The sequence below is a fragment of the Dendrobates tinctorius genome, unplaced genomic scaffold (genome assembly GCF_039654945.1).
Source record: "Dendrobates tinctorius isolate UK_male_01 unplaced genomic scaffold, ASM3965494v1 ptg000548l, whole genome shotgun sequence".
NCBI lineage: Eukaryota > Metazoa > Chordata > Amphibia > Anura > Dendrobatidae > Dendrobates > Dendrobates tinctorius.
This window is the reverse complement of record NW_027362206.1, coordinates 1,281,484-1,299,995: the sequence shown is the minus strand read 5'-3', so window position 1 is coordinate 1,299,995 and position 18,512 is coordinate 1,281,484. Positions and strand designations below refer to the sequence as shown.

The 18,512-nt window shown below is 47.5% G+C and overlaps 1 protein-coding gene across 1 annotated transcript in view; it reads left to right on the top strand.

Annotated features, from left to right (window-relative positions):
• The window catches only part of LOC141078376 (oocyte zinc finger protein XlCOF7.1-like), a 132,826-nt gene that overhangs the window by 45,785 nt on the left and 68,529 nt on the right, over positions 1-18,512 (top strand). Inside the window, exon 2 of the mRNA XM_073565124.1 lies at positions 2,569-2,736. Coding sequence (XP_073421225.1) covers positions 2,569-2,736 — 168 coding nt within the window. The remainder of the gene's footprint in view (positions 1-2,568; positions 2,737-18,512) is intronic.

Here is an 18,512-nt window from a genome sequence, read left to right as displayed (position 1 = left end):
TAATAAACACTGAGCTCGTTCTCCAAAACTTGTGATGCAGGAACCTTGCAGGTTTTTAGTGAGGGGAATGATTGCTCAAACCAAATCACTAATGCTATTTGATCCCACCACTCTGCCACCAATATGTCACGAACCGGGGTTCTGACCCTTTTGCCAGCACACGGCTATCACATGTGCAATATCTTAGTTATCCCACCGCTGCCACCAATATGATGAAAAACAGCAAGCTAGTCTTGACCTATCAATTTCCTGCAGGGGCTTATTTTAATTATCCCACTGTTGCTACAATATCACGAACTGCAGGGATTTATGTATATCCCACTTTCTGGTTCCATTTTGGAACTCGCAGCTCTCCGGCTCCCCCCCTACCCTCTGGTCAGTCAGGGAACTACAACTGGGATAATAGGTTGCCGGATCGGCTGCTCACTGTGGACTGGCTGCTAGGCGCGCTGCATCAAGGGAATTATAAATGCTCTGGCCGCAGCCAGACAAAAGCTTATAAAAACCCCTTCCGTCGCTGCCAGCTTCACCCACCCAACCGGGACCAAACTTCGCTGCCTCCAGCTAACGATTTTCTTAATTAAGAGGGTCCGTAGCCAACCCAAATTAGTAGCGTAATTACTTCCGGCACCTGTAAATTCGTTTTTTATAACATAGAAACAGAGCTAGTAATTTTATATATTTTACTCCAAAAGGTAGGCAGTGTTTACAAGGTATAAAAAAGATGTAACAAGTTGAGACAGTTACAAGTATGTGCAAAGGCGATTACAAATTAAAGAGGATTAAAACAGAAAATGAAAACTCACATGTTGCTTAGATCATTCCTGCTATTCAGGCTGGGGGGAGGGTGCCACATCAAATTGCAGCAGGATCTTGATACCACAGCATCTAGGAGGCAGTTCAGGCTTGGGCTGACTGACAGTAATTTATACTTGGAGGCAGTGACATCTCTAAAGTGGGTTGAGTTACTGGGGTCCTCCCATTGTCTCTAAGTTGCAATTTTGGTTCTGAAATCTTCTCTGCTATATAACTGGGCTTGAAAACCTAGTAGGTCTGCCGTTATTCTATCAGTCATCTTAATTTGAAATTAGCTTTCTAATGAGTCTACACTCGGACTAGCTAGTCCACTCTGTTCAGGAGAAATCCATTTCTCGGATTCTGTCGGTGCTAGCGACTACCAAGAGACGCTGAAGAGATGCTCAATCGAAGCTCGCTCCAACTGTGTAGGTTTCATTTTTTTATCACAATCTCATGTTGTATTACGACCAAATGAATAACCTCTCATTATAGGCTATGGGACAGTCCCGCATGGTCTGAGGAGTCAAAGCCATTCCTTTGGGAGGGGCGACAGGAAGGAGTGAGGTGTAGTTTCAGGTTACAGAGTGTTACCTGCAGGCGGAGAAGACACACAGCTGCTGGGGCGGAGGGGAAGGAGGGGGTCGCTTGTCTCCAGCAGATCTGAAGGAAGCAGAAAATTCTAGCAACGTGTAGGGAATGGAAATCAGATTCCACATTATTGTGATAAGAGGTTTACGCTTTTATTAGCTAGTTTTCTTTTAGACATACAGATTTGGAAGGTTTCACTCCTGGAGTTACAGGAATGATCTTCTTCATCTCTTACATACTGACTTGGACATTTTTTATTTAAGTTATCAGTCCATAACTGAGAAATGGCTGTGCGGTTTTGGGGGGCACGGCTTTTTAAGCCCATGTCCTTCTGGGAGATTTCGTCCAGTATTTTCTGGGTGGATTTTAGTATTTAGGAGTCATTTATTGGTGTATTGATTATTGTAATGTATGGTTATTTCAGTTCTAAATAACCCCCACGGCCATTATTCCCCATACATCGGTGTTTTGTGTCTCTGTAAAGGGCTTTGTGTTACCATGTGGAGGTAGGATTAGACCTCCTGATAATGTGATTTTCGTACAGCCACCATGACGGCTGCGTTACTTTCCTTATGTCTGGTGTCCATCATGTTTTCTTGGCCACCCGTTCTCCGATTCTCGAGCATCCTGTCGTCTTTGCCTGCTGTCTGGGTCCTTACTGCCCCACGTGTCCTCCTGCCTGCTGGGTACGAGTGATCTGTGATCTGCAGCTTGGTGGATCCGCCTTCTCAGGACAGCCCCATGAATTGGAGAGTGGACAATCCCATGTGCTGCTGGTGGACTTATCACATCCGAATAATCCAATTATTATCTCAGAGAGAACCTGCCATCAGGACTCTACACCCACAACTAATGGCATCAATGTGGACGCGCCATGATGCTGAGGAAATCCTCCCCTTTCTTGTGGAGATGACACGTGTCGGGGTCGGGCTGCCGCTCTGCCGTCTCCCACCTGCTGCCGGCATCATGTCTGTCATTGACAAGACCTGGAGGAAGGCCGCAGAATATGGGAGGAGCCAGACAGCTGTCAGGGCGGAGCCCGTCCACTGCACCTGCATCTCATTAGCATATCATTTCCATTATGGAGTTTGCTAAAACGAGAAATTGATTTCTGCAGTAAAATAAAGAATCAGCGATAAAATACTGATGGCGGCTTCTCTCTCCCACTGTCTGTCCTCACAGGATTACACCATAGTGAGGAAACCGTCCGACGACCGTGAGACTCCCATCATCTACCACCACGAGCCTGGACGACGGAGACCCACCGCAATCCCTCCCCCGCACTCTCCATCCCCTGAGGAGAAGATCCTACAACTCACCACCAAGATCACTAAGCTGCTGACCGGAGAGGTGACTGCTGGGAGATTATACAGTGTACACTGGAGGATTCTGGGTGATGAGAGGAGACTGCTGGGAGGTTATACAGTATACACTGGAGGATTCTGGGTGATGAGAGGAGACTGCTGGGAGATTATACAGTATACACTGGAGGATTCTGGGTGATGAGAGGAGACTGCTGGGAGATTATACAGTATACACTGGAGGATTCTGGGTGATGAGAGGAGACTGCTGGGAGATTATACAGTATACACTGGAGGATTCTGGGTGATGAGAGGAGACTGCTGGGAGATTATACAGTATACACTGGAGGATTCTGGGTGATGAGAGGAGACTGCTGGGAGATTATACAGTATACACTGGAGGATTCTGGGTGATGAGAGGAGACTGCTGGGAGATTATACAGTATACACTGGAGGATTCTGGGTGATGAGAGGAGACTGCTGGGAGATTATACAGTATACACTGGAGGATTCTGGGTGATGAGAGGAGACTGCTGGGAGATTATACAGTGTACACTGGAGGATTCTGGGTGATGAGAGGAGACTGCTGGGAGATTATACAGTATACACTGGAGGATTCTGGGTGATGAGAGGAGACTGCTGGGAGATTATACAGTATACACTGGAGGATTCTGGGTGATGAGCAGAGACTGCTGGGAGATTATACAGTGTACACTGGAGGATTCTGGGTGATGAGAGGAGACTGCTGGGAGATTATACAGTGTACACTGGAGGATTCTGAGTGATGAGAGGAGACTGCTGGGAGATTATACAGTATACACTGGAGGATTCTGGGTGATGAGAGGAGACTGCTGGGAGATTATACAGTATACACTGGAGGATTCTGGGTGATGAGCGGAGACTGCTGGGAGATTATACAGTATACACTGGAGGATTCTGGGTGATGAGAGGAGACTGCTGGGAGATTATACAGTATACACTGGGGGATTCTGGGTGATGAGAGGAGACTGCTGGGAGATTATACAGTATACACTGGAGGATTCTGGGTGATGAGAGGAGACTGCTGGGAGATTATACAGTATACACTGGAGGATTCTGGGTGATGAGCGGAGACTGCTGGGAGATTATACAGTATACACTGGAGGATTCTGGGTGATGAGAGGAGACTGCTGGGAGATTATACAGTATACACTGGAGGATTCTGGGTGATGAGAGGAGACTGCTGGGAGATTATACAGTATACACTGGAGGATTCTGGGTGATGAGAGGAGACTGCTGGGAGATTATACAGTGTACACTGGAGGATTCTGGGGGATGAGAGGAGACTGCTGGGAGATTATACAGTGTACACTGGAGGATTCTGGGGGATGAGCTGAGACTGCTGGGAGATTATACAGTATACACTGGAGGATTGTGGGTGATGAGAGGAGACTGCTGGGAGATTATATAGTATACACTGGAGGATTCTGGGTGATGAGAGGAGACTGCTGGGAGATTATACAGTATACACTGGAGGATTCTGGGTAATTAGAGGAGACTGCTGGGAGATTATACAGTATACACTGGAAGATTCTGGGTGATGAGAGGAGACTGCTGGGAGATTATACAGTATACACTGGAGGATTCTGGGTGATGAGAGGAGACTGCTGGGAGATTATACAGTATACACTGGAGGATTCTGGGTGATGAGAGGAGACTGCTGGGAGATTATACAGTATACACTGGAAGATTCTGGATGATGAGAGGAGACTGCTGGGAGATTATACAGTATACACTGGAGGATTCTGGGTGATGAGAGGAGACTGCTGGGAGATTATACTGTATACACTGGAAGATTCTGGGTGATGAGAGGAGACTGCTGGGAGATTATACAGTATACACTGGAAGATTCTGGATGATGAGAGGAGACTGCTGGGAGATTATACAGTATACACTGGAGGATTCTGGGTGATGAGAGGAGACTGCTGGGAGATTATACTGTATACACTGGAAGATTCTGGGTGATGAGAGGAGACTGCTGGGAGATTATACAGTATACACTGGAGGATTCTGGGTGATGAGAGGAGACTGCTGGGAGGATATACAGTATACACTGGAGGATTCTGGGTGATGCGAGGAGACTGCTGGGAGATTATACAGTGTACACTGGAGGATTCTGGGTGATGAGAGAAGACTGCTGGGAGATTATACAGTATACACTGGAGGATTCTGGGTGATGAGAGGAGACTGCTGGGAGATTATACAGTATACACTGGAGGATTCTGGGTGATGAGAGGAGACTTCTGGGAGATTATACAGTATACACTGAGGATTCTGGGTGATGAGAGGAGACTGCTGTGAGATTATACAGTATACACTGGAGGATTCTGGGTGATGAGAGGAGACTTCTGGGAGATTATACTGTATACACTGAGGATTCTAGGTGATGAGAGGAGACTGCTGGGAGGTTATACAGTATACACTGGGGGATTCTGGGTGAGGAGAGGAGACTGCTGGGAGATTATACAGTATACACTGGAGGATTCTGGGTGATGAGAGAAGACTACTGGGAGATTATACTGTATACACTGAGGATTCTAGGTGATGAGAGGAGACTGCTGGGAGATTATACAGTATACACTGGAGGATTCTGGGTGATGAGAGGAGACTGCTGGGAGGATATACAGTATACACTGGAGGATTCTGGGTGATGCGAGGAGACTGCTGGGAGATTATACAGTGTACACTGGAGGATTCTGGGTGATGAGAGAAGACTGCTGGGAGATTATACAGTATACACTGGAGGATTCTGGGTGATGAGAGGAGACTGCTGGGAGATTATACAGTATACACTGGAGGATTCTGGGTGATGAGAGGAGACTTCTGGGAGATTATACAGTATACACTGAGGATTCTGGGTGATGAGAGCAGACTGCTGTGAGATTATACAGTATACACTGGAGGATTCTGGGTGATGAGAGGAGACTTCTGGGAGATTATACTGTATACACTGAGGATTCTGGGTGATGAGAGGAGACTGCTGGGAGGTTATACAGTATACACTGGGGGATTCTGGGTGAGGAGAGGAGACTGCTGGGAGATTATACAGTATACATTGAGGATTCTGGGTGATGAGAGGAGACTGCTGGGAGATTATACTGTATACACTGAGGATTCTAGGTGATGAGAGGAGACTGCTGGGAGGTTATACAGTATACACTGGGGGATTCTGGGTGAGGAGAGGAGACTGCTGGGAGATTATACAGTATACACTGGAGGATTCTGGGTGATGAGAGGAGACTGCTGGGAGATTATACTGTATACACTGAGGATTCTAGGTGATGAGAGGAGACTGCTGGGAGATTATACAGTATACACTGGGGGATTCTGGGTGAGGAGAGGAGACTGCTGGGAGATTATACTGTATACACTGAGGATTCTGGGTGATGAGAGGAGACTGCTGGGAGGTTATACAGTATACACTGGGGGATTCTGGGTGAGGAGAGGAGACTGCTGGGAGATTATACAGTATACACTGGAGGATTCTGGGTGATGAGAGGAGACTGCTGGGAGATTATACAGTACACACTGGAGGATTCTGGGTGAGGAGAGGAGACTGCTGGGAGATTATACAGTATACACTGGAGGATTCTGGGTGATGAGAGGAGACTGCTGGGAGATTATACAGTATACACTGGAGGATTCTGGGTGATGAGAGGAGACTGCTGGGAGATTATACAGTATACACTGGAGGATTCTGGGTGATGAGAGGAGACTGCTGGGAGATTATACAGTATACACTGGAGGATTCTGGGTGAGGAGAGGAGACTGCTGGGAGATTATACAGTATACACTGGAGGATTCTGGGTGATGAGAGGAGACTGCTGGGAGATTATACAGTATACACTGGAGGATTCTGGGGGATGAGAGGAGACTGCAGAGAGATTATACAGTATACACTGGAGGATTCTGGGTGATGAGAGGAGACTGCTGGGAGATTATACAGTATACACTGGAGGATTCTCGGTGATGAGAGGAGACTGCTGGGAGATTATACAGTATACACTGGAGGATTCTGGGTGATGAGAGGAGACTGCTGGGAGATTATACAGTATATACTGGAGAATTCTGGGTGATGAGAGGAGACTGCTGGGAGATTATACAGTATACACTGGAGGATTCTGGGTGATGAGAGGAGACTGCTGGGAGATTATACAGTATACACTGGAGGATTCTGGGTGATGAGAGGAGACTGCTGGGAGATTATACAGTATACACTGGAGGATTCTGGGTGATGAGAGGAGACTGCTGGGAGATTATACAGTATACACTGGAGGATTCTGGGTGATGAGAGGAGACTGCTGGGAGATTATACAGCGTACACTGGAGGATTCTGGGTGACGAGAGGAGACTGCTGGGAGATTATACAGTATACACTGGAGGATTCTGGGTGATGAGAGGAGAAGAGACTGCTGGGAGATTATACAGTATACACTGGAGGATTCTGGTTGATGAGAGGAGACTGCTGGGAGATTATACAGTATACACTGGAGAATTCTGGGTGATGAGAGGAGACTGCTGGGAGATTATACAGTATACACTGGAGGATTCTGGGTGATGAGAGGAGACTGCTGGGAGATTATACAGTATACACTGGAGGATTCTGGGTGATGAGAGGAGACTGCTGGGAGATTATACAGTATACACTGGAGGATTCTGGGGGATTAGAGGAGACTGCTGGGAGATTATACAGTATACACTGGAGGATTCTGGGTGAGGAGAGGAGACTGCTGGGAGATTATACAGTATACACTGGAGGATTCTGGGTGATGAGAGGAGACTGCTGGGAGATTATACAGTATACACTGGAGGATTCTGGTTGATGAGAGGAGACTGCTGGGAGATTATACAGTATACACTGGAGGATTCTGGGTGATGAGAGGAGACTGCTGGGAGATTATACAGTATACACTGGAGGATTCTGGGGGATGAGAGGAGACTGCTGGGAGATTATACAGTATACACTGGAGGATTCTGGGTGATGAGAGGAGACTGCTGGGAGATTATACAGTATACACTGGAGGATTCTGGTTGATGAGAGGAGACTGCTGGGAGATTATACAGTATACACTGGAGGATTCTGGGTGATGAGAGGAGACTGCTGGGAGATTATACAGTATACACTGGAGGATTCTGGGTGATGAGAGGAGACTGCTGGGAGATTATACAGTATACACTGGAGGATTCTGGGGGATGAGAGGAGACTGCTGGGAGATTATACAGTATACACTGGAGGATTCTGGGTGAGGAGAGGAGACTGCTGGGAGATTATACAGTGTACACTGGAGGATTCTGGGTGATGAGAGGAGACTGCTGGGAGATTATACAGTATACACTGGAGAATTCTGGGGAATGAGAGGAGACTGCTGGGAGATTATACAGTGTACACTGGAGGATTCTGGGGGATGAGCGGAGACTGCTGGGAGATTATACAGTATACACTGGAGGATTGTGGGTGATGAGAGGAGACTGCTGGGAGATTATACAGTATACACTGGAGGATTCTGGGTGAGGAGAGGAGACTGCTGGGAGATTATACAGTATACACTGGAGGATTCTGGGGGATGAGAGGAGACTGCTGGGAGATTATACAGTATACACTGGAGGATTCTGGGTGAGGAGAGGAGACTGCTGGGAGATTATACAGTATACACTGGAGGATTCTGGGGGATGAGAGGAGACTGCTGGGAGATTATACAGTATACACTGGAGGATTCTGGGTGAGGAGAGGAGACTGCTGGGAGATTATACAGTATACACTGGAGGATTCTGGGGGATGAGAGGAGCCTGCTGGGAGATTACACAGTATACACTGGAGGATTCTGGGTGAGGAGAGGAGACTGCTGGGAGATTATACAGTATACACTGGAGGATTCTGGGTGAGGAGAGGAGACTGCTGGGAGATTATACAGTATACACTGGAGGATTCTGGGTGAGGAGAGGAGACTGCTGGGAGATTATACAGTATACACTGGAGGATTCTGGGTGAGGAGAGGAGACTGCTGGGAGATTATACAGTATACACTGGAGGATTCTGGGTGATGAGAGGAGACTGCTGGGAGATTATACATTGTACACTGGAGGATTCTGGGTGATGAGAGGAGACTGCTGGGAGATTATACAGTATACACAGGAGGATTCTGGGGGATGAGAGGAGACTGCTGGGAGATTATACAGTATACACTGGGGGATTCTGGGTGATGAGAGGAGACTGCTGGGAGATTATACAGTATGCACTGGAGGATTCTGGGTGATGAGAGGAGACTGCTGGGAGATTATACATTGTACACTGGAGGATTCTGGGTGATGAGAGGAGACTGCTGGGAGATTATACAGTATACACAGGAGGATTCTGGGGGATGAGAGGAGACTGCTGGGAGATTATACAGTGTACACTCGAGGATTCTGGGTGATGAGAGGAGACTGCTGGGAGATTATACAGTATACACTGGATGATTCTGGGTGATGAGAGGAGACTGCTGGGAGATTATACAGTATACACTGGAGGATTCTGGGTGATGAGAGGAGACTGCTTGGAGATTATACAGTGTACACTGGAAGATTCTGGATGATGAGGGGAGACTACTGGGAGGTTATACAGTATACACTGGAGGATTCTGGGTGATGAGAGGAGACTGCTGGGAGATTATACAGTATACACTGGAGGATTCTGGGTGAGGAGAGGAGACTGCTGGGAGATTATACAGTGTACACTGGAGGATTCTGGGTGATGAGAGGAGACTGCTGGGAGATTATACAGTATACACTGGAGGATAATGGGGAATGAGAGGAGACTGCTGGGAGATTATACAGTGTACACTGGAGGATTCTGGGGGATGAGCGGAGACTGCTGGGAGATTATACAGTATACACTGGAGGATTGTGGGTGATGAGAGGAGACTGCTGGGAGATTATACAGTATACACTGGAGGATTCTGGGTGAGGAGAGGAGACTGCTGGGAGATTATACAGTATACACTGGAGGATTCTGGGGGATGAGAGGAGACTGCTGGGAGATTATACAGTATACACTGGAGGATTCTGGGTGAGGAGAGGAGACTGCTGGGAGATTATACAGTATACACTGGAGGATTCTGGGGGATGAGAGGAGACTGCTGGGAGATTATACAGTATACACTGGAGGATTCTGGGTGAGGAGAGGAGACTGCTGGGAGATTATACAGTATACACTGGAGGATTCTGGGGGATGAGAGGAGACTGCTGGGAGATTACACAGTATACACTGGAGGATTCTGGGTGAGGAGAGGAGACTGCTGGGAGATTATACAGTATACACTGGAGGATTCTGGGTGAGGAGAGGAGACTGCTGGGAGATTATACAGTATACACTGGAGGATTCTGGGTGAGGAGAGGAGACTGCTGGGAGATTATACAGTATACACTGGAGGATTCTGGGTGAGGAGAGGAGACTGCTGGGAGATTATACAGTATACACTGGAGGATTCTGGGTGATGAGAGGAGACTGCTGGGAGATTATACATTGTACACTGGAGGATTCTGGGTGATGAGAGGAGACTGCTGGGAGATTATACAGTATACACAGGAGGATTCTGGGGGATGAGAGGAGACTGCTGGGAGATTATACAGTATACACTGGGGGATTCTGGGTGATGAGAGGAGACTGCTGGGAGATTATACAGTATGCACTGGAGGATTCTGGGTGATGAGAGGAGACTGCTGGGAGATTATACATTGTACACTGGAGGATTCTGGGTGATGAGAGGAGACTGCTGGGAGATTATACAGTATACACAGGAGGATTCTGGGGGATGAGAGGAGACTGCTGGGAGATTATACAGTGTACACTGGAGGATTCTGGGTGATGAGAGGAGACTGCTGGGAGATTATACAGTATACACTGGATGATTCTGGGTGATGAGAGGAGACTGCTGGGAGATTATACAGTATACACTGGAGGATTCTGGGTGATGAGAGGAGACTGCTTGGAGATTATACAGTGTACACTGGAAGATTCTGGATGATGAGGGGAGACTACTGGGAGGTTATACAGTATACACTGGAGGATTCTGGGTGATGAGAGGAGACTGCTGGGAGATTATACAGTATACACTGGAGGATTCTGGGTGATGAGAGGAGACTGCTGGGAGATTATACAGTATATACTGGAGGATTCTGGGTGATGAGAGGAGACTGCTGGGAGATTATACAGTATACACTGGAGGATTCTGGGTGATGAGAGGAGACTGCTGGGAGATTATACAGTATACACTGGAGGATTCTGGGTGATGAGAGGAGACTGCTGGGAGATTATACAGTATACACTGGAGGATTCTGGGTGATGAGAGGAGACTGCTGGGAGATTATACAGCGTACACTGGAGGATTCTGGGTGACGAGAGGAGACTGCTGGGAGATTATACAGTATACACTGGAGGATTCTGGGTGATGAGAGGAGAAGAGACTGCTGGGAGATTATACAGTATACACTGGAGGATTCTGGTTGATGAGAGGAGACTGCTGGGAGATTATACAGTATACACTGGAGGATTCTGGGTGATGAGAGGAGACTGCTGGGAGATTATACAGTATACACTGGAGGATTCTGGGTGATGAGAGGAGACTGCTGGGAGATTATACAGTATACACTGGAGGATTCTGGGGGATGAGAGGAGACTGCTGGGAGATTATACAGTGTACACTGGAGGATTCTGGGGGATGAGAGGAGACTGCTGGGAGATTATACAGTGTACACTGGAGGATTCTGGGGGATGAGCTGAGACTGCTGGGAGATTATACAGTATACACTGGAGGATTGTGGGTGATGAGAGGAGACTGCTGGGAGATTATACAGTATACACTGGAGGATTCTGGGTGAGGAGAGGAGACTGCTGGGAGATTATACAGTATACACTGGAGGATTCTGGGTGATGAGAGGAGACTGCTGGGAGATTATACAGTATACACTGGAGGATTCTGGGGGATGAGAGGAGACTGCTGGGAGATTATACAGTATACACTGGAGGATTCTGGGTGAGGAGAGGAGACTGCTGGGAGATTATACAGTATACACTGGAGGATTCTGGGGGATGAGAGGAGACTGCTGGGAGATTATACAGTATACACTGGAGGATTCTGGGTGAGGAGAGGAGACTGCTGGGAGATTATACAGTATACACTGGAGGATTCTGGGGGATGAGAGGAGACTGCTGGGAGATTATACAGTATACACTGGAGGATTCTGGGTGAGGAGAGGAGACTGCTGGGAGATTATACAGTATACACTGGAGGATTCTGGGTGATGAGAGGAGACTGCTGGGAGATTATACAGTATACACTGGAGGATTCTGGGTGATGAGAGGAGACTGCTGGGAGATTATACAGTATACACTGGAGGATTTTGGGGGATGAGAGGAGACTGCTGGGAGATTATACAGTATACACTGGAGGATTCTGGGGGATGAGAGGAGACTGCTGGGAGATTATATAGTATACACTGGAGGATTCTGGGTGAGGAGAGGAGACTGCTGGGAGATTATACAGTATACACTGGAGGATTCTGGGGGATGAGAGGAGACTGCAGGGAGATTATATAGTATACACTGGAGGATTCTGGGTGATGAGAGGAGACTGCTGGGAGATTATACAGTATACACTGGAGGATTCTGGGTGATGAGAGGAGACTGCTGGGAGATTATACAGTATACACTGGAGGATTCTGGGGGATGAGAGGAGACTGCAGAGAGATTATACAGTGTACACTGGAGGATTCTGGGTGATGAGAGGAGAAGAGACTGCTGGGAGATTATACAGTATACACTGGAGGATTCTGGGTGATGAGAGGAGAAGAGACTGCTGGGAGATTATACAGTATACACTGGAGGATTCTGGGTGATGAGAGGAGACTGCTGGGAGATTATACAGTATACACTGGAGGATTCTGGGTGATGAGAGGAGACTGCTGGGAGATTATACAGTATACACTGGAGGATTCTGGGTGATGAGAGGAGACTGCTGGGAGATTATACAGTATACACTGGAGGATTCTGGGTGATGAGAGGAGACTGCTGGGAGATTATACAGTATACACTGGAGGATTCTGGGTGAGGAGAGGAGACTGCTGGGAGATTATACAGTATGCACTGGAGGATTCTGGGTGATGAGAGGAGACTGCTGGGAGATTATACAGTGTACACTGGGGGATTCTGGGTGATGAGAGGAGACTGCTGGGAGATTATATAGTATACACAGGAGGATTCTGGGGGATGAGAGGAGACTGCTGGGAGATTATACAGTGTACACTGGAGGATTCTGGATGATGAGAGGAGACTGCTGGGAGATTATACAGTATACACTGGAGGATTCTGGGTGATGAGAGGAGACTGCTGGGAGATTATACAGTATACACTGGAGGATTCTGGGTAAGGAGCGGAGACTGCTGGGAGATTATACAGTATACACTGGAGGATTCTGGGTGATGGGAGGAGACTGCTGGGAGATTATACTGAATACAATGGAGGATTCTGGATGATGAGGGGAGACTGCTGGGAGATTATACTGTATACACTGGAGGATTCTGGATGATGAGAGGAGACTGCTGGGAGATTATACAGTGTACACTGGAGGATTCTGGGTGATGTGAGGAGACAGCTGGGAGATTATACAGTATACACTGGAGGATTCTGGATGATGAGGGGAGACTACTGGGAGATTATACAGTGTACACTGGAGGGTTCTGGGTGATGAGAGGAGACTGCTGGGAGATTATACAGTATACACTGGAAGATTCTGGATGATGAGGGGAGACTGCTGGGAGATTATACTGTATACACTGGAAGATTCTGGATGATGAGAGGAGACTGCTGGGAGATTATACAGTATACACTGGAAGATTCTGGATGATGAGAGAAGACTGCTGGGAGATTATACGGTATACACTGGAGGATTCTGGGTGATGAGAGGAGACTGCTGGGAGATTATACAGTATACACTGGAGGATTCTGGGTGATGAGAGGAGACTGCTGGGAGATTATACAGTATACACTGGAAGATTCTGGATGATGAGAGGAGACAGCTGGGAGATTATACTGTATACACTGGAAGATTCTGGGTGATGAGAGGAGACTGCTGGGAGATTATACAGTATACACTGGAGGATTCTGGGTGATGAGAGGAGACTGCTGGGAGATTATACAGTATACACTGGAGGATTCTGGGTGATGAGAGGAGACTGCTGGGAGATTATACAGTATACACTGGAAGATTCTGGATGATGAGAGGAGACTGCTGGGAGATTATACAGTATACACTGGAGGATTCTGGGTGATGAGAGGAGACTGCTGGGAGATTATACTGTATACACTGGAAGATTCTGGGTGATGAGAGGAGACTGCTGGGAGATTATACAGTATACACTGGAAGATTCTGGATGATGAGAGGAGACAGCTGGGTGATTATACAGTATACACTGGAGGATTCTGGGTGATGAGAGGAGACTGCTGGGAGATTATACAGTATACACTGGAGGATTCTGGGTGATGAGAGGAGACTGCTGGGAGGATATACAGTATACACTGAAGGATTCTGGGTGATGCGAGGAGACTGCTGGGAGATTATACAGTGTACACTGGAGGATTCTGGGTGATGAGAGAATACTGCTGGGAGATTATACAGTATACACTGGAGGATTCTGGATGATGAGAGGAGACTGCTGGGAGATTATACAGTATACACTGGAGGATTCTGGGTGATGAGAGGAGACTGCTGGGAGATTATACTGTATACACTGGAAGATTCTGGGTGATGAGAGGAGACTGCTGGGAGATTATACAGTATACACTGGAAGATTCTGGATGATGAGAGGAGACAGCTGGGTGATTATACAGTATACACTGGAGGATTCTGGGTGATGAGAGGAGACTGCTGGGAGATTATACAGTATACACTGGAGGATTCTGGGTGATGAGAGGAGACTGCTGGGAGGATATACAGTATACACTGAAGGATTCTGGGTGATGCGAGGAGACTGCTGGGAGATTATACAGTGTACACTGGAGGATTCTGGGTGATGAGAGAATACTGCTGGGAGATTATACAGTATACACTGGAGGATTCTGGGTGATGAGAGGAGACTGCTGGGAGATTATACAGTATACACTGGAGGATTCTGGGTGATGAGAGGAGACTGCTGGGAGATTATACAGTATACACTGGAGGATTTTGGGGGATGAGAGGAGACTGCTGGGAGATTATACAGTATACACTGGAGGATTCTGGGGGATGAGAGGAGACTGCTGGGAGATTATATAGTATACACTGGAGGATTCTGGGTGAGGAGAGGAGACTGCTGGGAGATTATACAGTATACACTGGAGGATTCTGGGGGATGAGAGGAGACTGCAGGGAGATTATATAGTATACACTGGAGGATTCTGGGTGATGAGAGGAGACTGCTGGGAGATTATACAGTATACACTGGAGGATTCTGGGTGATGAGAGGAGACTGCTGGGAGATTATACAGTATACACTGGAGGATTCTGGGGGATGAGAGGAGACTGCAGAGAGATTATACAGTGTACACTGGAGGATTCTGGGTGATGAGAGGAGAAGAGACTGCTGGGAGATTATACAGTATACACTGGAGGATTCTGGGTGATGAGAGGAGAAGAGACTGCTGGGAGATTATACAGTATACACTGGAGGATTCTGGGTGATGAGAGGAGACTGCTGGGAGATTATACAGTATACACTGGAGGATTCTGGGTGATGAGAGGAGACTGCTGGGAGATTATACAGTATACACTGGAGGATTCTGGGTGATGAGAGGAGACTGCTGGGAGATTATACAGTATACACTGGAGGATTCTGGGTGATGAGAGGAGACTGCTGGGAGATTATACAGTATACACTGGAGGATTCTGGGTGAGGAGAGGAGACTGCTGGGAGATTATACAGTATGCACTGGAGGATTCTGGGTGATGAGAGGAGACTGCTGGGAGATTATACAGTGTACACTGGGGGATTCTGGGTGATGAGAGGAGACTGCTGGGAGATTATATAGTATACACAGGAGGATTCTGGGGGATGAGAGGAGACTGCTGGGAGATTATACAGTGTACACTGGAGGATTCTGGGTGATGAGAGGAGACTGCTGGGAGATTATACAGTATACACTGGAGGATTCTGGGTGATGAGAGGAGACTGCTGGGAGATTATACAGTATACACTGGAGGATTCTGGGTAAGGAGCGGAGACTGCTGGGAGATTATACAGTATACACTGGAGGATTCTGGGTGATGGGAGGAGACTGCTGGGAGATTATACTGAATACAATGGAGGATTCTGGATGATGAGGGGAGACTGCTGGGAGATTATACTGTATACACTGGAGGATTCTGGATGATGAGAGGAGACTGCTGGGAGATTATACAGTGTACACTGGAGGATTCTGGGTGATGTGAGGAGACAGCTGGGAGATTATACAGTATACACTGGAGGATTCTGGATGATGAGGGGAGACTACTGGGAGATTATACAGTGTACACTGGAGGGTTCTGGGTGATGAGAGGAGACTGCTGGGAGATTATACAGTATACACTGGAAGATTCTGGATGATGAGGGGAGACTGCTGGGAGATTATACTGTATACACTGGAAGATTCTGGATGATGAGAGGAGACTGCTGGGAGATTATACAGTATACACTGGAAGATTCTGGATGATGAGAGAAGACTGCTGGGAGATTATACGGTATACACTGGAGGATTCTGGGTGATGAGAGGAGACTGCTGGGAGATTATACAGTATACACTGGAGGATTCTGGGTGATGAGAGGAGACTGCTGGGAGATTATACAGTATACACTGGAAGATTCTGGATGATGAGAGGAGACAGCTGGGAGATTATACTGTATACACTGGAAGATTCTGGGTGATGAGAGGAGACTGCTGGGAGATTATACAGTATACACTGGAGGATTCTGGGTGATGAGAGGAGACTGCTGGGAGATTATACAGTATACACTGGAGGATTCTGGGTGATGAGAGGAGACTGCTGGGAGATTATACAGTATACACTGGAAGATTCTGGATGATGAGAGGAGACTGCTGGGAGATTATACAGTATACACTGGAGGATTCTGGGTGATGAGAGGAGACTGCTGGGAGATTATACTGTATACACTGGAAGATTCTGGGTGATGAGAGGAGACTGCTGGGAGATTATACAGTATACACTGGAAGATTCTGGATGATGAGAGGAGACAGCTGGGTGATTATACAGTATACACTGGAGGATTCTGGGTGATGAGAGGAGACTGCTGGGAGATTATACAGTATACACTGGAGGATTCTGGGTGATGAGAGGAGACTGCTGGGAGGATATACAGTATACACTGAAGGATTCTGGGTGATGCGAGGAGACTGCTGGGAGATTATACAGTGTACACTGAGAATTCTGGGTGATGAGAGAAGACTGCTGGGAGATTATACTGTATACACTGAGGATTCTAGGTGATGAGAGGAGACTGCTGGGAGGTTATACAGTATACACTGGGGGATTCTGGGGGATGAGAGGAGACTGCTGGGAGATTATACAGTACACACTGGAGGATTCTGGGTGAGGAGAGGAGACTGCTGGGAGATGATACAGTATACACTGGGGGATTCTGGGTGAGGAGAGGAGACTGCTGGGAGATTATACAGTATACACTGGAGGATTCTGGGGGATGAGAGGAGACTGCTGGGAGATTATACAGTACACACTGGAGGATTCTGGGTGAGGAGAGGAGACTGCTGGGAGATTATACAGTATACACTGGGGGATTCTGGGTGAGGAGAGGAGACTGCTGGGAGATTATACAGTATACACTGGGGGATTCTGGGTGAGGAGAGGAGACTGCTGGGAGATTATACAGTATACACTGGGGGATTCTGGGTGAGGAGAGGAGACTGCTGGGAGATTATACAGTATACACTGGAGGATTCTGGGTGAAGAGAGGAGACTGCTGGGAGATTATACAGTATACACTGGAGGATTCTGGGTGATGAGAGGAGACTGCTGGGAGATTATACAGTATACACTGGAGGATTCTGGGGGATGAGAGGAGACTGCTGGGAGATTATACAGTGTACACTGGAGGATTCTGGGGGATGAGAGGAGACTGCTGGGAGATTATACAGTGTACACTGGAGGATTCTGGGGGATGAGCTGAGACTGCTGGGAGATTATACAGTATACACTGGAGGATTGTGGGTGATGAGAGGAGACTGCTGGGAGATTATACAGTATACACTGGAGGATTCTGGGTGAGGAGAGGAGACTGCTGGGAGATTATACAGTATACACTGGAGGATTCTGGGTGATGAGAGGAGACTGCTGGGAGATTATACAGTATACACTGGAGGATTCTGGGGGATGAGAGGAGACTGCTGGGAGATTATACAGTATACACTGGAGGATTCTGGGTGAGGAGAGGAGACTGCTGGGAGATTATACAGTATACACTGGAGGATTCTGGGGGATGAGAGGAGACTGCTGGGAGATTATACAGTATACACTGGAGGATTCTGGGTGAGGAGAGGAGACTGCTGGGAGATTATACAGTATACACTGGAGGATTCTGGGGGATGAGAGGAGACTGCTGGGAGATTATACAGTATACACTGGAGGATTCTGGGTGAGGAGAGGAGACTGCTGGGAGATTATACAGTATACACTGGAGGATTCTGGGTGATGAGAGGAGACTGCTGGGAGATTATACAGTATACACTGGAGGATTCTGGGTGATGAGAGGAGACTGCTGGGAGAT